Below are 23,848 nucleotides of genomic sequence, written 5' to 3' on the forward strand. Positions count from 1 at the left end.
GGAATAGAAGTACTGCAGGGGGACATCTCTGGACTGAAGGTGAATATTGCAACAAAAGCTGGTTTTGTTATTTTAACTTTTAAAGGGCTCTTCATTTTTGCCTGGTTAATGTTTGGGCGGAGTTCTCCTCTAAATCCACCTTTTGTGTCGTGTGCCTGTGATTGTGAAGGTTGCTTCAGTTCAATGACAACCTGCACCATTCACATATCTTCCTTTAAAGACCAGGTGTTATGGACCCGCCCCCAGCCTGTGATTGGACAGTGAAAGGAGAAGCAGCAGTGTGATAAGCTCATCTCTTGGTCACTCTTCACCAGGGGGGGGTCTCAAACTGGCGATCCTCCAGCTGTTGCAGAACTACAAGTCCCATGAGGCATTGCAAGGCTGACAGTTACAAGTATGACTCCCACAGGCAGAGGAATGATGAGACTTGAAGTTCTGCAAAACAGCTGGAGGGGCCGCCAGTTTGAGACCCCCCTGGTGAAGAGTGACCAAGAGATGAGCTTATCACTCTACTGCTTCTCCTTTCACTATCCAATCACAGGCTGGGGGCGGGTCCATAACACCTGGGGCTTAGAGGAAGATATTTGGATGGTGCAGGCTGTCATTGAACCTGGAAATCTGAGGACATCTAGTGGCGGAAAAGAAGTCCTGCAGGGGGACAGACAGCTCCAGACTGAAGACGGGTATTGCAGCAGAAGTGTTTTTTTTTTTTTTTTTTTTTTGGTGTATAAATTGTTTTTATTAATTGATAAAGTAACCATAACAATACAACACAATAAGAAACTCAGGCAACCTTCATAAAATACACAAGAGAAGAAAACAAACCATATGTGTTTCATAGACCCCATAAATAAATTGTAGTTACAAACATAAAAGGTGTATCCCCTAGACCTGTGTTTCTCAACTCCAGTCCTCAAGAAGCCCCAACAGGTCATGTTTTCAGGCTCTCCGTTATTTTGCTCAGGTGATTTGATCAGTTTCACTGCCTTAGTAATTACCACAGCCGTTTCATCTGAGGGAAATCCTGAAAATATGACCTGCTGGGGGCGCCTTGAGGACTGGAGTTCAGAAACGCCGATCTAGAAACGTATCCGTACAGCCATAAGAATGATATTTCTTCCCCACAAAAGAAGGCAGGTGAGAGGTGGAGGCATCCCTCTTCTGGCTTTTATTTTCCTTTTTTTATCTTTTGAATGGAATACTATATATATGTAATTTTTTCTTTTTTTTTTTTTTTTTTTTACTGGAAAATGGCTTCACCAAAGCTGTATAAAGGTACCGATATGTCATAAGTGGATAAGAATCAGAATATATGTGAAGGAAACTTAGACCCATTCAATCCGTTTTGTTCCAAATTTGTTTTTTTTTGACGAGTTTATTAATTTGGAAATATCCGAGTTAACGAAAAATCGTTTAACAAATCTTTTTGAAAATTCATAAATTCGTGAATTTGGAAATTCGAAATTTGATAAGCCGAAAATTTGACTATTACTAATTATTAAATTCTAGGTATTGGAATTTCCTTCTAAATTTGGCTGTTAGTGGACGTAACGAATACGAATTTACCCAAAGTTACGAATTAACGAATGCCGCATCTTAACGAATGGAACGTAGCAAATTAATAATAATAAATAACAGAGATAAAAACTTTACTTTATTATTATTATTTATTATTAATTCATTCCATTTGTTTAGATGCGGCATTCGTTATTTTGGATAATTCATAACTTCGGGTAAATTCATATTCGTTATGTTCACTAACATCAAAATTTGGAAGGAAATTCAAACTACCTATAATTTAATAGTATTATTAGTTAGTTATTAGTTATTTTGAATTTCCAAATCCTCGAATTTCCGAATCTTCCAATTTCCGAATCTTCCAATTTCCGAATCTTCCAATTTCCGAATCTTCCAATTTCCGAATCTTTGAATTTCCGAAATTTCGAATTTACAAATTGCAATCATAACAAATGACCCCAAAATCAACAAACAAAAGAATATTTCGGCACATGTCTAAAGGAAATGTTTATGATTACTGATAGTTTGTAGTGGAAATGCTCCTTGCCTGGGTGTCGTCCTCATCCAGCATCTTCAGTGCCTGGACCCGCAGATCAGAAGACGTGTTCATTGGCCGTGTACTTGGTAGGTTGGAGAGAAGTGCATTGCGTTCTCTCTGAAGACACGAGGATGGATGGAAATGGTGAAGAGATACAAAGTATCAGATGTGATTTATTAGGTTGAGGAGATTTATTTGTCCATCACTGGGCCCCGCGGTGTGGGAAGGGGCCCCACACACCCTCCCCGGGTTCCGCTGACTATAGAGATATCAGTATGGAGGGACTCCGGGCGTGTCTCGTCACTCTCTGTCACCCCGCGTCTCCCGGGAGTGTCGCTGCGTCTTGTACCGGAGGGAATTCCCGGAGGTCTCACCTGGCATCAGATGTCTGTCATCTCCCGGGACATCGGATCCTTCTACTGCCAGCCGACCGTCACAAATCATCACACCGAGCCCTGCACTCTACACATCATTATCACCGTGTGATCTCATCTGTACAGACCCGAGTCTATACCCGAAATATGAACTGTCTGTATTGCATCTGAGCGGCAAATAATGTTAACCATAAATTCTAGTAAGAGCAGCATGCGCAGTCATGTGTCAGTGTAACTCTTTATTATCTATATCTCACAGAGATCACCGTACTTCTCCCGACAATGTCGTCTTCTCTCTGCGCCATCTTTGTTCAGGTCAGAGTCTGAGTTCACAGCTTTTCATATTTACAACATGTCACCAACAGGTGGCGTAGGGCAGAACTTTACTATGTGCTGTCAGTAGCCTCTGGATTACACACTCACTTATAGTGCCTTGAAAAAGTATTCATACCCCTTGACATCTCCCACATTTTGTTATGTTACAACCAAAACCGTAAATGTATTTTATTGGGATTTTATGTGATAGACCAACACAAAGTGTCACATAATTGTGAAGTGGAAGGAAAATGATACAAATAAATATGTGAAAAGTGTGGGGGGGGGGGGGACATTTGTATGGCGCCCCCCGGAGTCAATACTTTGTAGAACCCCCTTTCTCTACAAGTCTTTTTGGGGGTGTCTCTACCAGCTTTGCACATCTAGAGAGGACATTTCTGCCCATTCTTCTTTGTAAAATATCTCAAGCTCTGTCAGATTGGATGGAGAGCGTCTGTGAACAGCAATTTTCAAGTCTTGCCACAGATTCTCAATGTGATTTAGGTCTGGACTGTGACTGGGCCATTCTAACACATGAATATCCTTTGATCTAAACCATTCCATTGTAGCTCTGGCTGGATGTTTCGGGTCGTTGTCCTGCTGGAAGGTGAACCTCCGCCCCAGTCTCAAGTCTTTTGTAGACTCTAACAGGTTTTCTTCTAAGATTGTCCTGTATTTGTCTCCATCCATCTTCCCATCAACTCTGACCAGCTTCCCTGTCCCTGCTGAAGAAAACCATCCCCACCACATGATGATGCCACCACCATGTTTCACGGTGGGGATGGTGTGTTCAGGGTGATGTGCAGTGTTAGTTTTCCCCACACATAGCGTTTTACTTTTAGGCCATAAAGTTGAATTTTGGTCTCCTCTGACCAGATCACCTTCTTCCACATGTTTGCTGTGTCCTCCACATGGCTTCTCACAAACTACAAACAGGACTTCTTATGACTTTCTTTCACCAATGTCTTTCTTCTTGTCACTCTTCCATAAAGGGCAGATTTGTGGAGAACACGACTAATAGTTGTCCTGTGGACAGATTCTCCCACCTGAGCTGTGGATCTCTGCAGCTCCTCCAGAGTTACCATGGACCTCTTGACTCTTCTCTGATGAATGCTCTCCTTGCCCGGCCGGTCAGTTTAGGTGGACGGCCATGTCTTGGTAGGTTTGCAGTTGTGCCATACTCTTTCCATTTTCCGATGATGGATTGAACAGAGCTCCGTGAGATGTTCAAAGCTTGGGAGATTTTTTTATAACCTAACCCTGCTTTATACTTCTCCACAACTTTATCCCTGACCTGTCTGGTGTGTTCCTTGGCCTTCATGATGCTGTTTGTTTACTAAGGTTCTCTAACAAACCTCTGAGGGCTTCACAGAACAGCTGTATTTATACTGAGATTAAATGACACACAGGTGGACTCCATTTACTAATTAGGGGACTTCTGAAGGCAATTGGTTCCACTAGATTTTAGTTAGGGGTATCAGAGTAACGGGGGCTGAATACAAATGCCCCTCCCCCCCACACTTTTCACATATTTATTTGTATAATTTATCATTTTCCTTCCACTTCACAATTATGTGACACTTTGTGTTGGTCTATCACATAAAATCCCAATAAAATACATTTACGTTTTTGGTTGTAACATGACAACATGTGGGAGATGTCATGGGGTATGAATACTTTTTATGTATTTATGGATTTCTAGCACTGCTTATATTTTTGTATTCTGTGTTCCTGTTGAACAATATTTTGCTGGCTGCTCTGTATTATTTCTTCGAGGGTCTGAGCACGAATGTCATATCACTTTTTTGTGTAAACTTTGTATCACATCGGTTTCCTCTCGTATTAAATCTCTTTATTTCTAAAATAAGGTTTTTATACAAAAATGAACCTAAAAATCAACAAAATGTTTTATAAACTTATAAAAATATGTTAAAATAAATAAATAAATATGTAAACAAAAAAATATTTTAAATAAAATTCCGTAAGACCCGGGAAAGTTCCCCTTCCATCTATATAAAGTTTTCTATAGTCGGTGATGTGTCGGTATGGCGAGGAGCCGCGGCGATGGCGGCTGTGTGTGGAAACCCCCCCCGCTCCGCGACGCTCAGATGATCGCTGATGGCGGTCTGTCAGCACGATAGTAAAAATCGATAAAATGTGACATTTCTGTCAGCCGTTCTTCAGCTAAAAATAGTGCGATTTACCTGCGAGACGGGCGAGGAGAGCGGCGGGAATACAGCGGGGAAAGTCGTAGAGGAGGACGGCGTGTTCTGGGTATATAATCATTATTAATAATCTGCATCCGATTTCCTGCACTGACGATGGGAAATCATCTTCTCTACACGTCGATCGAGCATTTTCCTCCACTATTGGAAATCTCTGATCTCGGCAGAACTGGGAGCAGTGCATTGTGGGAATTCTCCCTCCGCCATCCAGCGTAGCGTGCGTGTTTATTCCCGGTACAGGTGACTCCACCCCCCATAGACAGGAGGCAGTGTACAGGAGGATACAGCCCAGCGATTGGTCGTTCCCAGACAGGTGATCCCGTCATCATCTCGTGTCTATAGTGACCCCATCAGTAGAGTCCCCCCCAGGATGGGGCACATGGCAACAATGTTACCAGATCACATGATTCTTCATTGAAGGGTCTCTTATTTGGGACTTAAAGTGGAAGAAAAGCCGAACACTAACTAGTCTTAAAACGATTCCCTCCCCCTCCTCCTACCTACCTTGTATAAATAAAAAAAGATCTGTGTACCTACCTGTTATTAATCCGGTCGGGTCACATGACCCCGCAGCTTCGGCTTCTCTGTTAGGGAATGCTGGACAACGGCTGTGAATTCCAGGAGTTGTGATGTCATCCATAGACTTCCATAGTTCAGCCATTGTCAGCACTCTGTCTTCTCCCCTGCAGCATTTACAGGGGAAAACTGCCCCACAGAAACAATAGATCCCCAGAAACAATATACCCCCACCCAGCAACATTATATCATTATATCCTCCCCCTCAGCATCAATAGACCCCCCCCCAACAATAGACTCCCCCAACAATAGACCCCTCCCCAACAACAACAGACCCCTCCCCAACAACAATAGACCCCTCCCCAACAACAATAGACCCCTCCGACAACAGTAGACCCCTCCGACAACAGTAGACTCCTCCGACAACAGTAGACTCCTCCGACAACAGTAGACTCCTCCGACAACAGTAGACTCCTCCGACAACAGTAGACTCCTCCGACAACAGTAGACTCCTCCGACAACAGTAGACTCCTCCGACAACAGTAGACTCCTCCGACAACAGTAGACTCCTCCGACAACAGTAGACTCCTCCGACAACAGTAGACCCCTCCGACAACAGTAGACCCCTCCGACAACAGTAGACCCCTCCGGCAACAGTAGACCCCTCCGGCAACAGTAGACCCCTCCGGCAACAGTAGACCCCTCCGGCAACAGTAGACCCCTCCGGCAACAGTAGACACCTCCGGCAACAGTAGACCCCTCCGGCAACAGTAGACCCCTCCGGCAACAGTAGACCCCTCCGACAACAGTAGACCCCTCCGACAACAGTAGACCCCTCCGACAAAAGTAGACCCCTCCGACAACAGTAGACCCCTCCGGCAACAGTAGACCCCTCCGGCAACAGTAGACCCCTCCGGCAACAGTAGACCCCTCCGGCAACAGTAGACCCCTCCGGCAACAGTAGACCCCTCCGGCAACAGTAGACCCCTCCGGCAACCGTAGACCCCTCCGGCAACCGTAGACCCCTCCGACAACAATAAATCTCCAAGCAGCCAGCATTAGTAGACCTTTCTCTCAACAGTAGATCCCTCCCGGCAACAATTGAACCCCCAGAAATATTAGACTCCCCATCAGCAATAGGCCTCAAAAAAACAATTGATCCCCCAGCAACTATGTACCCACACCCAGCAAGTTTCCTGCCAAAAAGAATAAATCTCCCTTCAGCCAGCATTAGTAGACCCCTTCCTCAACAGTAGATCCCTGCATTAGTAGACCTCTCCCCCATTTGAAGCCCCGGGAACATTAGATCCCCCACCAGCAACAATAGACCTCTCCACAAAGAATATATCCCCCTCTGCAACGATAGATATCCCACCAGGACAATAGATCCCCCAGCCTGCAACATCAGTAGACCCTCCAGCACACCCCCAGCAACAGTGTACCCCCACCCAGCAACAGTTTTCCACCAATACATGTCGAAGCAGCCAGCATGAGTAGACCCCTCCCTCAACAGTAGATCCCTCCCAGCAACAACTGAATCCCCAGGAATATTAGACACCCCAGAAACAATTGATCCCCACCAGCAACAATAGTCCCCCAGCAGCAATAGGCCCCAAGAAACCATCCCCCAGCAAGAATGTACCCCCACCCAGCAACAGTTTCCCGCCAACAACAGTAAATCTTTCAGCAGCCAGCATTAGTAGACTCCTCGCGCAACAGTTGAACCCCCAGGAACATAGACCCCCCTCTAGCAATAATAGATCCCCCACCAGCAACAATAGACCCCCACCAGCAACAATAGACCTCTCCAGCAAGAATAGACCCCCCCGCAGCAATAGATCTCCCATCAGGACAATAGACCCCCCCCCAGCCTGCAGCATCTATAGACCCTCCAGCACACCCCAGCACCACTTGCTAGTGCATACATTGATTTCTGGAGGTCATTTCTGGAGGTGCTGGGACTGCGTCCCCCCCCCCCCCCCCCCCCGCATTCCTGCTGATATAAAGCAGTGTGTTTGTATGTCTGTGTGTGTGTGTGTATATGTCTGTGTGTATGTGTGTGTGTGTATGTATTTGTATGTGTGTGTTCTCTGTGCTGTACCCCCTCCATTTATTTCTATCTATATATTATACAATGTATACAAGGAAACAATGTTCTCACTGCAGATATTATTTACATTAAGCTCCTAAGTACCATTTAATGCACTGGAGTCCCCCTTTGGTGGGGGATAAAGTCCAAAGATCGATCGGTGTAGGTGTTTTGGCTAATTGCCTCTCATTGTCCTGTGTCACATGGGGGCTCTCCATTGTACGGTGATTTTTGGGGGGAGGGGGTGTTATGTGCCCCCCCCCCCCCCCCCCCCCCGGGGTCCTCAGTCCTATTACCTCTGGCAGTGATGATGCCCCAACACCGGAGAAGACGGATCGTTCTTGGGCGCAGATTGGACGTCTTCTCTTGGCGGCCATTATTAAGTATTCCCAGCAGACGTGGATTAATGGTGTGAAAAGTGCCGACTCCGCAGATTATGTCCTCCACATTGTGATTTATAGATGTGTGTACAGAGATACATTGTTATTGATTCCACTTATAGCTGGCCGTTCATAACAGGACCTGATCGCAGAGTGATAGGAAATGTTACCGCTCTCATCAGAAAAGAGGGTGAGGGGGAAGTCCCCCCCCATTGGGGTCACCTGATCTGATGACAACTGTCACTAAGAACTGAATTTCCTCACTTCCTGTTGTATACTGGAAAGGGGGACACAAAGCAAAAAAATACTAACGGGGTTCTAACTATTCATCGCTTAATACAGCTCTGTAATTGTGAATACATCATTTAAATAACAAGCAGTGTGAGTATCTGAATGTGACCTGGTATCGGCCTCTAATAGTACAGAGAGCTCAGACTGGGAGAGGAAGAAGCGGCACAAGGACCCAGTCTTTTCATGTGCTGACAAGAAGCACGCCAATAGGAGTTGAGATCAGAGTGGGCGAGATATGAGCTCATTATTGTGCTGCTGCTTCTTTCACTCTCCAGTCACAGGTTGGGGGCTGGTCCAGGATGACTTGGGCTCAGAAGAACTGGGTTGTTGCCAGAAACCATGAAATCAGGCCGAGACAAGTACAGTTAAATCACACTTGTTTAATAATAAAAGTAAAAAGAACAAACGTAGTCAAAACATAGCCAAAGTTCAGTAACCAGAACGGAAAGTCAGACAAGCCAAAAGTCAGGGATCAATGTAGTGGAACAGCAAGCAGGATCTGGAGCCAGAAGGGATGTCAGCAAAGCAAGTCTTGAACAGGAACGCAGGAGATAGTTTCTGTGATGTTGACCAAGGCAAAGGCAGAGATCATCTTGGCTGGACGGCTTAAGTAGGCAGGACTGACGAGCAGGATCATCAACAGCTGAGTAACTGTGGAGAGATAGGAGCTGGCAATTATCCGACAGCTGAGCGGCCAGCTCAGAGAAGGAAGGGCTGAGCCCAGCTCTGACAGTTGTATGACGCTGGCCATCAGTCCGAGGACATCTAGTGATAGAAAACAAGGACTGCAGGGGAAGACTCTGGGTTGAAGGGAACTATTGCAGGAAAAGCTGGTTTTATTATTTTATCGGGATCTTCATTTTTACGTTGTTGTTTTTTTTGGGGTGGGGGGTTTGCTATAAATACAGCTTTGTGTATATAATGATACCAATGAGTGTTAAAGTTTTATACAGTCCGATCTCACTGCAAGTCTACCAGACAGGAGCCGCCTGCTTAAAATTGAATGATACTCTACAGCAGGGGTGGGCAACCCGGGGCCCTCCAGCTGTGGCAGAACTACAAGTCCCATCATGCCTCTGGGAGTAATTGTAACTGCCAGCCTTGCAAAGCCTCATGGGAAATGTAGTTCCACAACAGCTGAAAGACCCCAGGTTGCCTTCCCCGGGTCTACAGCTTCTAATGACATGGAACATCTAATCCTCTTAATCCCTCTTCATAGAGTTCTGTCTAAAGGTGTCTCAGGTAATAAGATTCTCCATATTCCCAGTCCATCGTGTGTATTGCGGTTTTGTAGTCACCGGTTGTCAGAGTGTCACCGCGTATCGACTGCTTGGAGGGGGGGAGGGTGAGATGATGAGTTGTGAAATATGATGGTCGGGTCCCTTGTTGGTGACTACACCGCGTTGTCCGGAGCAGTTTATATATCGGTGTTGCAGTCCTCGGTGTCGTATTCTCCCTCTTTAACGTTCTCTCGTCTATAATTGGTGTCAGTCGCAGCGTGTTGGGAGCCCCTGGCGGGGGGCCAGGCTGGGACGGGGGCTGGTTGTGGCTTTAGTGGTTGGTGAAGAATGAAGTCTGGCATTGAGGGAAGCCGTGGTATGTAATACACAGGATGGGGGTGACCACATGTCATGAGTGTGGTGATCTCACACGTCTTCATTTCACACTTGCGGTCGGGAGTCTTCTTCATCCCGGATTCCCGGCGGAGTGGTAGAGTGACGCTGTAAAGGAGTCCCAGGAGCCGGGCCCCCGGCGCACCTGCCAGACCCGACAAAGAAGTCTTCTCTTCCTCTGCCTTAAAGGGGAACCTGAAGAGGCCAAGCGCTGCAGCCGTCATTATCCTCCTCACTTCTTTATTTGGAGAATTGCTGTCCTGGAACCATTGAAAGCTTGGTGACTTAGTAGCAAAGTCAGGATGAAGGCCACACCCACTGAGCTTGCATCCTTTAAAGTGATGTCATAGTGCCTGTCTCTTTAAAGCAAAACCCCAGCCAAAAATCGAAAGATAAAAATAAAAAATAAAACCTTTTGCTACAATTATTCACCTTCAATCCAGAGCTTGCGCCCCCCCCCCCCTGTAGTACTTGTTTTCCACCACTAGATGTCCCCAGTCTGATGGCCAGCATCATTCAACACACTTCCTCTAAGCCCAGGCCCTCCTGGACCCGCCCCCAGCCTTTGAAGCCCGGTTCACACTGATGCGAATTCTGATGCGATTTTGATCCTCCCCGAATGCATAGATTCCCATGTCATCTGAAATAACACTGTTTTCAATGAAGGCCGTTCACATTGATGCGATGCGATTCTGATGCGGCTAAAAAAAAGGGTCGTGTGTGAGTTTGATCTGGTGCAGTGCAAATTAAGCGCCATAGACTTAACTTCAAACATCAAATTTGCATTAGAATCGCACTTGACACACACAAATCGCACTGTGAATTCGCACTGCAATCGCACATTAAAAAACGGATGTAATTTGCACCTCAGCTTTGTGAATCGAGCCAGATTGGTCTGTGAAAGGAGATGCAGCACAGTGATAAGCTTATCTCTCGATCGCTCTGCTCTCTCCTCCTGTCATCAGGCTTTTCATCAGCACATGGACTGATGTGCGGTGTGATGGGGCAGATGGAAGTAGTCAGTCTGCGGTGTGACGGGGCAGATGGGGGTAGTCAGTCTGCGGTGTGACGGGGTAGATGGAGGTAGTCAGTCTGCGGTGTGACGGGGTAGATGGGGGTAGTCAGTCTGCGATGTGACGGGGTAGATGGAAGTAGTCAGTCTGCGGTGTGATGGGGTAGATGGAAGTAGTCAGTCTGCGGTGTGACGGGGCAGATGGAGGTAGTCGGTCTGCGGTGTGACGGGGCAGATGGAGGTAGTCAGTCTGCGGTGTGACGGGGCAGATGGAGGTAGTCAGTCTGCGGTGTGACAGGGTAGATGGAAGTAGTCAGTCTGCGGTGTGACGGAGCAGATAGAAGTAGTCAGTCTGCGGTGTGACGGGGTAGATGGAAGTAGTCAGTCTGCGGTGTGACGGGGTAGATGGAAGTAGTCAGTCTGCAGTGTGACGGAGCAGATAGAAGTAGTCAGTCTGCGGTGTGACGGGGTAGATAAAGGTAGTCAGTCTGCGGTGTGACGGGGTAGATAAAGGTAGTCAGTCTGCGGTGTGACGGGGTAGATGGAGGTAGTCAGTCTGCGGTGTGACGGGGTAGATAAAGGTAGTCAGTCTGCGGTGTGACGGGGTAGATAAAGGTAGTCAGTCTGCGGTGTGACGGGGTAGATGGAGGTAGTCAGTCTGCGGTGTGACGGGGTAGATGGAAGTAGTCAGTCTGCGGTGTGACGGGGTAGATGGGGGTAGTCAGTCTGCGGTGTGACGGGGTAGATAGAGGTAGTCAGTCTGCGGTGTGACGGGGTAGATAGAGGTAGTCAGTCTGCGGTGTGACGGGGTAGATAGAGGTAGTCAGTCTGCGGTGTGACGGGGTAGATGGAAGTAGTCAGTCTGCGGTGTGACGGGGTAGATAGAGGTAGTCAGTCTGCGGTGTGACGGGGTAGATGGAAGTAGTCAGTCTGCGGTGTGACGGGGTAGATGGAAGTAGTCAGTCTGCGGTGTGACGGGGCAGATGGGGGTAGTCAGTCTGCGGTGTGACGGGGTAGATGGGGGTAGTCAGTCTGCGGTGTGACGGGGTAGATGGAAGTAGTCAGTCTGCGGTGTGACGGGGTAGATGGAAGTAGTCAGTCTGCGGTGTGACGGGGTAGATGGAAGTAGTCAGTCTGCGGTGTGACGGGGTAGATGGAAGTAGTCAGTCTGCGGAGTGACGGGGTAGATGGAAGTAGTCAGTCTGCGGTGTGACGGGGCAGATGGAAGTAGTCAGTCTGCGGTGTGACGGGGTAGATGGAAGTAGTCAGTCTGCGGTGTGACGGGGTAGATGGAAGTAGTCAGTCTGCGGTGTGACGGGGCAGATGGAAGTAGTCAGTCTGCGGTGTGACGGGGTAGATGGAGGTAGTCAGTCTGCGGTGTGACGGGGTAGATGAAGGTAGTCAGTCTGCGGTGTGACGGGGCAGGTAGAAGTAGTCAGTCTGCGGTGTGACGGGGTAGATGGAGGTAGTCAGTCTGCGGTGTGACGGGGTAGATGGAGGTAGTCAGTCTGCGGTGTGACGGGGCAGATGGAGGTAGTCAGTCTGCGGTGTGACGGGGCAGATGGAGGTAGTCAGTCTGCGGTGTGACGGGGCAGATGGAGGTAGTCAGTCTGCGGTGTGACGGGGCAGATGGAAGTAGTCAGTCTGCGGTGTGATGGGGTAGATGGAAGTAGTCAGTCTGCGGTGTGATGGGGTAGATGGAAGTAGTCAGTCTGCGGTGTGATGAGGTAGATGGAAGTAGTCAGTCTGCGGTGTGACGGGGCAGATGGAAGTAGTCAGTCTGCGGTGTGACGGGGTAGATGGAAGTAGTCAGTCTGCGGTGTGACGGGGTAGATGGAGGTAGTCAGTCTGCGGTGTGACGGGGCAGATGGAAGTAGTCAGTCTGCGGTGTGATGAGGTAGATGGAAGTAGTCAGTCTGCGGTGTGACGGGGTAGATGGAGGTAGTCAGTCTGCGGTGTGACGGGGTAGATGGAGGTAGTCAGTCTGCGGTGTGACGGGGCAGATGGAAGTAGTCAGTCTGCGGAGTGAAATGAAGTGCGAGCTCTGTGACTAATGCAGTGGAAACATTGCTTCAAGAACAGAGCGTTCTCCTGGAAAAACAACAGAAAATGCTTCATCACGGCTTTACCGTCTCACCATCAGCGGCATTCATTGAACCGGTGTGACGGGTGGACGGCGTTTTTCACGCCATTTACCCCCTTCTCCTCCCCCTACTTTGTGAATTCAGCCGGCAGACGAGGGCTCTCCCTCAGTCATTGTCATCGTGACTCTTTGTGATAATCCGGTAGTATCGGAGGCACGGCCGCTGGAGGCCATTTTCAGCAGGCTTATCACAGTGCATCCGGGTGTCACATGATCCTGTGCTGTGCAAGCTCCCACTTCTGCTCCAACCTGTGTGGGCGGGGCTTCACTGAGGGCTGGAACATTGGTTGCCCTTTTTATCAGTTCAGGAGATGAGGATTTTGGTGTCCGTGGGGGAATTGGCTATTCTCAGCAGATGGAGGTTGGAGGCACTCCGCAGGCAGGGCACGTCCCAACCAAGGGCTGGATATTCAAGTGTCCACCTCCTCAGATAATGAAGAGTGTGTGAACATGGGGCACAGATGGCACCTGTTCTTGGTGCCGTTTGGTGGAGAGCGGCTTGAGGACTCCCAGCCGTGCAATTCCCTGCCAATAGGTAATTGTCCAATCTGCGCATTGATTATTGGGATGGGTCACCAGACACACTGTATGCATAATAGTAATATGAAGAGTCAGAGATAAATAACCTTTATTAGTCTCTCAAAAGAAGCGAACACAGATAGCATTCTTCTGTAAAATAAAGCCAAACGCCCCATAGTCCTGTTCTAATGAAGACCACAAAATGGCTCACCGCCAGTATCTCAGTCCTACACTTGGGTCTTAAGTTCCCATCTGTTTCTGGGTGCAAGACAAAATTGCAGGAGCTCGGTAAACCGAGCCTCAGTCACCAGACAGCCCACATGTGTCACAGCCGTGGACTTCTCCAACACATAGATAGCTGCTGACTCCTTCCCGCTGCTTTTAAAGCCTCCCTTGCAGGTGGGTCAACCCTCTGAGAACCTGCGTTCCTGTAATCGGGTTTGGAGCAGTGGTTGTCAACTTGTGAGCTAAAGGGGGCCTCAAATGTGGCCCCTGATATCACCAAAGAGCCGCACATAATGTTCAGTATATGTAATGCTGGAGAGGAGTGTCAGAGACTGCAGAGCTAATAGAGGAAATGAGGGTCAGAGAGTGAGGACAGGATACATTGTTGGTGGTCAGAGAGTGAGGACAGGATACATTGTTGGAGGTCAGAGAGTGAGGACAGGATACATTGTTGGCGGTCAGAGAGTGAGGACAGGATACATTGTTGGTGGTCACAGAGTGAGGACAGGATACATTGTTGGAGGTCAGAGAGTGAGGACAGGATACATTGTTGGTGGTCAGAGAGTGAGGACAGGATACATTGTTGGTGGTCAGAGAGTGAGGACAGGATACATTGTTGGTGGTCAGAGAGTGAGGACAAGATACATTGTTGGTGGTCAGAGAGTGAGGACAGGATACATTGTTGGTGGTCAGAGAGTGAGGACAGGATACATTGTTAGTGGTCAGAGAGTGAGGACAGGATACATTGTTGGTGGTCAGAGAGTGAGGACAGGATACATTGTTGGTGGTCAGAGAGTGAGGACAGGATACATTGTTGGTGGTCAGAGAGTGAGGACAGGATACATTGTTGGTGGTCAGAGAGTGAGGACAGGATACATTGTTGGTGGTCAGAGAGTGAGGACAGGATACATTGTTGGTGGTCAGAGAGTGAGGACAGGATACATTGTTGGAGGTCAGAGAGTGAGGACGGGATACATTGTTGGTGGTCAGAGAGTGAGGACAGGATACATTGTTGGTGGTCAGAGAGTGAGGACAGGATACATTGTTGGCTACAAAACTGGGAAGATGTTACTTGTGGGTGGTAGAGATCAATGCTATCGCCCCAATCAGTGTTCCCACTACAGACTGCTAAGGTCTGAGGGCCACACATCATATACCAAAGGGCCACATGTGGTCCTCAGGCCTTAGGATGGGCACCAGGGTTTTGGAGGCTCTTTCCCATCCAAAGTCTCCCCAAGCCTCCAAATTCTGTGTCCCAAATGAGGACTTACCAGTCCAGAGAGTATTAAAATCAGGCCTATCCTCTCTGTCGGGACTAACCTGGAACCCTAAAAATGTCCTTTGAAGGGTCTACAACCCAAATAGCAGGGAAAGATTTGTCCTGTCTAGGACCCATCCCTGGCACTCTGTACGAGATATATTGTATATAGATTGGGACTGTGCGCAGGGTGATGTCCATTCATCTTTCATCATTGTGTCTGCTTTGATGATTGAAATCTGCCTGCTGTGGGGTCACCGTTCCTGCCGTACGTACTATTCCTGTCTGTGGGGACAATATGTCAGCCTGGCTGTCAGGATATGACTGCTGTGTGTATACTGTGACCTGAAGCCATCTTCTGGGGAGATTTGTGGGTTCCCGGGAAGTCACGTGACTGCGGTGATTTGATGGATTTATTATGGCAGTTCCTTTCATCTCAGTCAGTGGTTATTAGAAATGTAATTGTAATCAGGACAGATGACCGGATTTGCTCTCCTCACATGTGAGTTTTATCCTCAGACTTTGGCCTCCATCCAGTGTGGGATCATCTTTCCAGGACCTGGGCACAGATGTTACCGGAAACCGATACATTGCTTGGAAAAGATCACTTGTATCTTTATATTACAACAAAGTATCCACCTATATCTATATATACAAAGTATCTACCTATACCCATACATACATTTATTGTATCTACTTATATCTCTATATATATTCAAAGTATCTATCTACAGTGCCTTTGAAAAAGTATTCATACCCCTTGAAATTCTCCACATCTTGTCATGTTACAACTAAAAACGTAAATGCGTTTTATTGGGATTTTATGTGATAGACCAACACAAAGTGTCACATAATTGTGAAGTGGAAGGAAAATGATAAATGATACAAATAAATATGTGAAAAGTGTGGGGGGTACATTTGTATGGCGCCCCCCGGAGTCAATACTTTGTAGAACCCCCTTTCTCTGCAACTCTTTTTGGGGGTGTCTCTACCAGCTTTGCACATCTAGAGAGGACATTTCTGCCCATTCTTCTTTGCAGAATATCTCAAGCTCTGTCAGATTGGATGGAGAGCGTCTGTGAACAGCAATTTTCAAGTCTTACCACAGATTCTCAATGTGATTTAGGTCTGGACTGTGACTGGGCCAATCTAACACATGAATATGCTTTGATCTAAACCATTCCATTGTAGCTCTGGCTGGATGTTTCGGGTCATTGTCCTGCTGGAAGGTGAACCTCCCCCCCAGTCTCAAGTCTTTGTAGACTCTGACAGGTTTTCTTCTAAGATTGTCCTGTATTTGGCTCCATCCATCTTCTCATCACCTCTGACCAGCTTCCCTGTCCCTGCTGAAGAAAAGCATCCCCACCACATGATGCTGCCACCACCATGTTTCACGGTGGGGATGGTGTGTTCAGGGTGATGTGCAGTGTTAGTTTTCCCCACACATAACTTTTTGCTTTTAGGCCATAAAGTTGAATTTTGGTCTCCTCTGACCAGATCACCTTCTTCCACATGTTTGCTGTGTCCTCCACATGGCTTCTCACAAACTACAAACAGGACTTCTTATGACTTTCTTTCACCAATGTCTTTCTTCTTGTCACTCTTCCATAAAGGGCAGATTTGTGGAGAACACGACTAATAGTTGTCCTGTGGACAGATTCTCCCACCTGAGCTGTGGATCTCTGCAGCTCCTCCAGAGTTACCATGGACCTCTTGGCTCTTCTCTGATGAATGTTCTCCTTGCCCGGCCGGTCAGTTTAGGTGGACGGCCATGTCTTGGTAGGTTTGCAGTTGTGCCATACTCTTTCCATTTTCCGATGATGGATTGAACAGAGCTCCGTGAGATGTTCAAAGCTTGGGAGATTTTTTTATAACCTAACCCTGCTTTATACTTCTCCACAACTTTATCCCTGACCTGTCTGGTGTGTTCCTTGGCCTTTATGATGCTGTTTGTTCACTAAGGTTCTCTAACAAACCTCTGAGGGCTCCACAGAACATCTGTATTTATACTGAGATTAAATGACACACAGGTGGACTCTACAGTGGAACCTCGGTTTGCGAGTAACGCGGTTAACGAGCGTTTCGCAAACCGAGCGCTGTATTTCTAAAATTCCTAACTCGGTTTGCAAGTGTTGTTTCGCAAAAGGAGCAGGATTCAGGCCAAAAGCGGTGTGCAGTACCGCTTTTGGCCTGAGGTGGGGGGCGCCGGAGCTGAGCAGAGCCGAAAGTCGCCGATCGGCGCCGTTTGGAAATGCACGGAAAGGCCCGAGGACAGTTCGGCTGACCTCGGCAAACCTCGGAAAGGCTCGTGAACGGAGTCTTTCTGAGGTCCGCCGAAGTGTCCCTTGGGCCTTTTTCGGCCGTTTCCGAGGCGCCCCCCGCCTCTGGCCGCATGCGGTATTGCATCCCATTGAAGTCAATGCAGAACAAGGAACAATTTATTTTCGTTTCTATTGACTTCAATGGGAAAACTCGCTTTGATATGCGAGTACATTGGATTACGAGCATACTCCTGGAACGGATTATGCTCAAGGTTCCACTGTATTTACTAATTAGGTGACTTCTGAAGACAATTGGTTCCACTAGATTTTAGTTAGGGGTATCAGAGTAAAGGGGCTGAATACAAATGCCCACCCCCCCCACTTTTCTCATATTTATTTGTATCATTTATCATTTTCCTTCCACTTCACAATTATGTGACACTTTGTGTTGGTCTATCACATAAAATCCCAATAAAATACATTTACGTTTTTGGTTGTAACATCACAAAATATGGAGAATTTCAAGGGGTATGAATACTTTATTAAGGCACTGTATCTATCTTTGTATACAACGTATCTACTTATATCTATATATACATTGTATCTATCTGTCTATACAGCTCGTAGATCAAGGTCCACTTTCTGGTTTGTATACTCTTCCAGCAGCTGCTATTAATAAAAATCTGCGGCTCGTGTTTGAGGAGTGACCCGCCATCGCCGCCCCGTCCCGCAGATGTTACCCCCGCCATAAACATGGCAGTCGGCTGATCAGGAGACGCAGAACTCGTCTGATTAGGAGAACGTAGCTGAGTTCATTTTCTCTGGATTCATCCTCTGTTGGCTTTTTTTTTTTGTTGTTACCCAGAATCCTCCGCTCGGAGGCGAGCAGTCACGGCCATCTGTCTCCTCGCGGCCGTGTTTTGGGGGATTATCTAGATTGCTTCTATCAGGCAGGGATTTAGGCGGTATACACCGACCCCGGTGGTCACAGCTGTGTGCGGTAGCCGCTCTGTGTACATGAACGCTGCAGACTGACGCAAGCCAAAGTTTCGTTTGGCAAAGGTCTGCATTTGTTGGATCCTTTTCTTCTAGCCGTGGTTGAACATCAAGCCATAGTGTCCCTCACCGGCCAGTGGCCTCCAGGTTCTGCTGAAATGTATAGCTCCACAACAAATACAGAGCCACAACTTACTGTGCACCAAAACTGGGGCCTTGTCATCTGAAGTGTAGACCATGCCAAGTCTCTTATATCGGGAACAATAGGCTTGTCGGCTGAGGGCTGGACAAATCCCAGGAGCCAAGTCACCAATGCTTCCTAATTTGTGAGGTTTTCTCTAGTTGTCAAAGGACCTACCTCCTAAAACAAATCCTGCTGGCTCCTGGACTGGGCAGACTGGCCATAGCTCTGTAGTAATTCCCCCACCCCCCTTATTGGCTGAAACATTTTATCACCAATGATGGGGCACTATTCCTCCCACTGACACGAATGATGGGGCACTATTCCTCCCACTGACACCAATGATGGGGCACTATTCCTCCCACTGACACCAATGATGGGGTACTATTCCTCCCACTGACACCAATGATGGGACACTATTCCTCCAACTGACACCAATGATGTGACACTATTCCTCCCACTGACACCAATGATGGGGCACTGTTCCTCCCACTGACACCAATGATAGGACACTATTCCTCCCACTGACACCAATGATGGGACACTATTCCTCCCACTGACACCAATGATGGGACACTATTCCTCCCACTGACACCAATGATGGGGCACTATTCCTCCCATTGACACCAATGATGGGGCACTATTCCTCCCACTGACAGCAGCGATGGGACCCTATTCCTCCCACTGACACCAATGATGGGGCACTATTCCTCCCACTGACACAAATGATGGGGCACTATTCCTCCCACTGACACCAATGATGGAGCACTATTCCTCCCACTGACACCAATGATGGAGCACTATTCCTCCCACTGATACCAATGATGGGGCACTGTCTACTCACACCAGGACATTTGCTACTCCCGCTGGCCTCAGTCCAGCCCCTCTAAAGTTGGAAGAACAGTAAACTGGCCCTTTGTTTAGAAAGTTTGGAACCCCCTGCTCTATTGAAAAGCCCGCTGAGTTAGTGCCCGCCTCCTTATTTACATTCGATGTGACTCCTCTACCTCATTCACATAGAGCAGACTAAATCGGTCTCCTCGGTTGCATAGAGCGCCTCTCTTCCCGCTGGTTATTGGCATGCCATGAGGTCGTTTGCTATTTTTCAGGACTGGCGACTTCTCCCCCACTGTGTCCTGCAGAAATGGCGATCCTACCAAGTGTTCAGCAGATGACTTGCGCCCGCTGCTTGGCACGGAGTCCCCGGCTGCCAGCCTCACTCGGCGCAGCGTTTAGAGCAATGCTGTGTCACTTTTATTAATTGCAGGGAATTTGGCAGGGAGAATTACGAGGAGATGATGATTCACAGACAGCGCGGCGTTCTCTTCATTACGCCGCGTCCTCGCCATCTGTCACACATTTTTAATATCGGATATTCACATATTATGATTTCTCTGATAAATTGTCAGGCTGGGGATGGGCCATAAACCCTCCGCTTGTCTGTCAGCGCGCTAAAAAAAAATTCATCAGGAAAGCCGAAAATTCAAGAAAACTTCTGCTGAGCGCCATTTCATCGTAAAGCGGTTGTATAAAATCACCTCGCTGTGTCAGGAATGGCGCCGGCTCTTCACCCCTCTATGCTGTGTTCAGATATCTGCACTAAAAATCCACCAGTAAATAAGAGCTGCAATTACAAGGCGCATTTGGGGGCTTTATTACCACACTCAATGTAAAGGGCCGCCGAAAGGACTGCGTGCAAGAATTGGGACGCCGCTCTTTTGCAGCGCAGTGCATGTAACTGCACATATCTGAATGCCGCCATTGGCTGCCATGTTACAGACATTGCTCCCAGTTTACATGTATCTGAGGGTATGGCAAAAAAGCACCCAAGTTGGTACGAATACACACAGGAACACCTCCAACTTCTGACTTACCCCCCCACGACTTCTGACTTACCCCCTGCATGTTCTAACTTATCTTCTCTGTTGCTGAATTATCCCTTCCATGTTCTGACTTATCCCCTCTGATATGACTTATCCTCGCCATGTTCTGACTTATCCTCGCCATGTTCTGACTTATCTGCTCTGATTTCTGACTTACCCCTCTGACTTCTGACTTTTCCCCTCTGACTTCTGACTTTTCCCCTCAAACTTCTCACTTACCCCTCTGTATTCCGGCTTTTCCCCTTTGACTTCTAACTTTTCTCTTCTGACTTTTTCCCCTCTGTCTTCTGACTTTTTCCCCTCTGTCTTCTGACTTTTCCCCTCTGTCTTCTGACTTTTCCCCTCTGACTTCTGACTTTTCCCCTCTGACTTCTGACTTTTCCCTTCTGCCTTTTGACTTTTCATGATCATATTCTGACTTTTCTCCACCATATTCTGAATTATCCCTCTGTTCCTACTTATCCCCCTTGACTTCAGACCTATCCCCTCCCTATTCTGATTTACCCCCTATGACTTCTGACTTATCCCCCTTTATGTTATCACTTACCACTAAAGACTACAGGCTTATCCCCTCGATGTTCTGATTCACCACTTCCAATTTATGATGCATCCCCTCTGATTTCTGACTTACCGCCTCCATTTTATGACTTCTACTCTGCAACTACAGTCTTATAACCTCTAACTTCTGAGTTCCACCTCCAAATTCTTGTGTGTCACCTCTGAGTTCGGACTTAAGCCCTCTGACTTCTGGTTTACTACCCCCAAACCTTCAATGCTGACTTCAAGTTCTAGATTTCCCTCTGTGACCTCTGACTTACTCCTTCCGACTTCACACCTGGGGGCTCATAGTAATTACCCCAGAACAATATCCTTGTCTCAGTCCATACTGGATTTTTTTTCATTTATGCTTTTTTTGTTTGTAAATGTTGGTTGCTGGTTATCAAACAAAAGATTCTGTCTCTGATTTGTTTTTGTTTTTCAAAATGTATCTTATCTGAAATGAGTAACAATCTCCATTTCTCTTATTTTTATTCTTTTTGCAGTTTGCTGTTTTGTGGTGCACAAACGCTGCCATGAATTTGTCACGTTCACCTGTCCCGGGGGGGACAAGGGCCCCGACACAGACGTAAGTCAAGTCTTATTTCTCAGCCATGATGTGTCTGTTGATCAATGTTTACAGGATGGCCTTAGAGGGAACCGTCACCAATATTTCTGTTTTCCATGATCTTCTCCTCTAAATCCCAAAATCACTTGTTAAGTTGCTGATAATCTCTACAGGTCTTCTGACCAGATCTCATCATGTCACCACCCCACCCTGATAGACATTTCAGGCAAAAATGAGCTGCGGAAACACACAATGTAACACCTGGCCCTCCCCCCTTGGGGTTCGAGACTCCTGACAGGGGCAGGGTAGTCTTGGTCCACCTGTCTGAAACCAGGAGAACCCCATTCTTCAGGAGACCTGCCAAGGCAAGTCTTTGTCCACCTATTCGAAACCAGGAGAACCCCAATGTTCGGGAGACCTGCCAAGGCAAGTCTTGGTCCACCTATTCGAAACCAGGAGAGCCCCAATGTTCGGGAGACCTGCCAAGGCAAGTTCTACTGAAGTACTAACTAGGTTGGGGCTCCCTGTGGGCAGGGTTAAACCTAACCAAAAAGCCATGTACCCCCCAACCCCAAATTTTCATGCTCAAGAGTCTACACCCTACTGGTCTGTGAGAATATGTGCATATTCCAAAAAGTGTAATAAATCCGTTATATGTTGTCCACATGCAAGACCAGGATAACCCCATCCTTTGGGAGATCTGCCAAGACAAGGTCTACTAAAGTATTAGGTTGGGGCTCTCCATGGTTGGGGTAGAACCTGACCAAAAGTCCCTGTGCCCCCCCCCCCCCCAACTTTCAGGGAAGGCCTAAAAGCCTACGCCCTATTGGTCTTTGAGAGTAATGTTTGCATATTCTAAAAAGTGCATCAAATAAGTTATATGTTGCCCATGTGCAAGTTCAGGAGAATGTCATTCTTTGGGAGACCAGGGGGGCTTCTTACAATAGGGGACAAAAATAGAAATTAAAGCGCCACACCACTGCTAAAAGGTCAAGATACATTTTTATTCTGATAAAAGTCAGGAGTACAGTACCAAAAGTAGTCAATGCGTTTCGAGGGTCTATGTGCACCCCTTCTTCATCAGGGCTACTAGATTGACAAGAATGTGAACAAGCCAGACCTGAGCTGGGCCTGCAATAGTATTTTTCCAGTGTGATTTACAAGCACAGGCCTTCTCAGCAGCTGGTTTGGCTGTTCTTGTTCACATTGCTGTCACTCAACCCACTAATGAAGGGGGGCGCTCTTGGCCTGCTGAAATGCATTGGATACTTTTTGGACTGTATCCCTGACTTTTAGTTGAATAAAGTTGTATCTGGATCTCTTAGCAGTGGTGTTGCACCTCAAGTTTTGTTATATTAGTCTACAAGTCAAAGAGGACATGGAGATCCTCTGGGGTGTAGAAGCCGCCTGCCTGGGCACCAGATCGCTTTATCATCATCAGTACCATGGAGATAACCCTATGGGTCCAGCTCAATTGGGCATCCAGAGATAAGCTTGGTGTACCAGGCCAGAATCGACTCGGAAGGAAAGGAGCCCCCCCCCCCATCACCCACATATTGCTGCAGCTTTATTCAGAATCTGCGGAGCCCAGACTAACAGTGGAAAAAGTTCAGGGAGGGTGGAGGTGGAAATCCAGCACAAAGCATAGCGGGCGCTCACCGACGCTTCCCTAATCCGCTGACGTCTATCGGCGTGCCGGCACAGCTTGGGAATTCTGTTAGTCATTTCGGATTTGCGGAGCGGAGCAGGTCTCCCCCTCACCTCCTGCCTTCCCTTAATCCTGTTCTGTGGAGCTTTATATAATAATATATTACCGTCCGCGCATCCACCGCAGCGCCTGCACTGCCCGCCATCTGTGCGCTGGGTCAGGGAGCGATCCATCTGCCAGCGAGCTCCCGCGACGTCACACATCTGTTCCATGTGAGATATCAGACTTATGTAAAGGGTCAGCCTACCACCCAACAGGAGGGGGAGAGAGCTCAACGCTGGGGGGGCCCCAGCTCTTTTTACAACACTCTCTATTATATTCGATGATGATGGTAAAACAAATGTGTCAGGGGACCCCGTATAATGGGAAGAGCAGAGATCACAAATCCTTGTTCCTGGTGGACAATTATAAAACGTGGTGATCTATGGTTGGAAAGTATGTGGCCAGTGTTAGGTGGGTTACGTCTCTTTCTGTCCGGAGTGCTCCTTAAAACACACAGCTGCTTGGTGTATGGCGTCTGTCGCTCCCCCATTATAGGACTCTGGTGTCATTCTCCACCCCCGACGTATCTTCTACAGGGAGGGGACACCCCGCTATATTCTTATAAATAGTAACGGAATAAATCTATTTTATACATCCTGTGTAATCCTTTCCACTCGCAGAGTTTATTCTGGAAATGATTTATATGGAGACGTGTC

At 47.5% G+C, this 23,848-nt stretch overlaps 1 protein-coding gene across 1 annotated transcript in view; it reads left to right on the plus strand.

Annotated features, from left to right (window-relative positions):
- Positions 1-588: 588 nt before the first annotated feature.
- The window catches only part of LOC141114265 (protein kinase C alpha type-like), a 230,229-nt gene continuing 206,969 nt past the window's right edge, over positions 589-23,848 (plus strand). The window contains exons 1-3 of the mRNA XM_073607850.1: positions 589-683; positions 2,690-2,745; positions 21,381-21,463. Coding sequence (XP_073463951.1) covers positions 589-683; positions 2,690-2,745; positions 21,381-21,463 — 234 coding nt within the window. The remainder of the gene's footprint in view (positions 684-2,689; positions 2,746-21,380; positions 21,464-23,848) is intronic.

The sequence above is a fragment of the Aquarana catesbeiana genome, linkage group LG12 (genome assembly GCF_042186555.1).
Source record: "Aquarana catesbeiana isolate 2022-GZ linkage group LG12, ASM4218655v1, whole genome shotgun sequence".
Classification (NCBI taxonomy): Eukaryota; Metazoa; Chordata; class Amphibia; order Anura; family Ranidae; genus Aquarana; species Aquarana catesbeiana.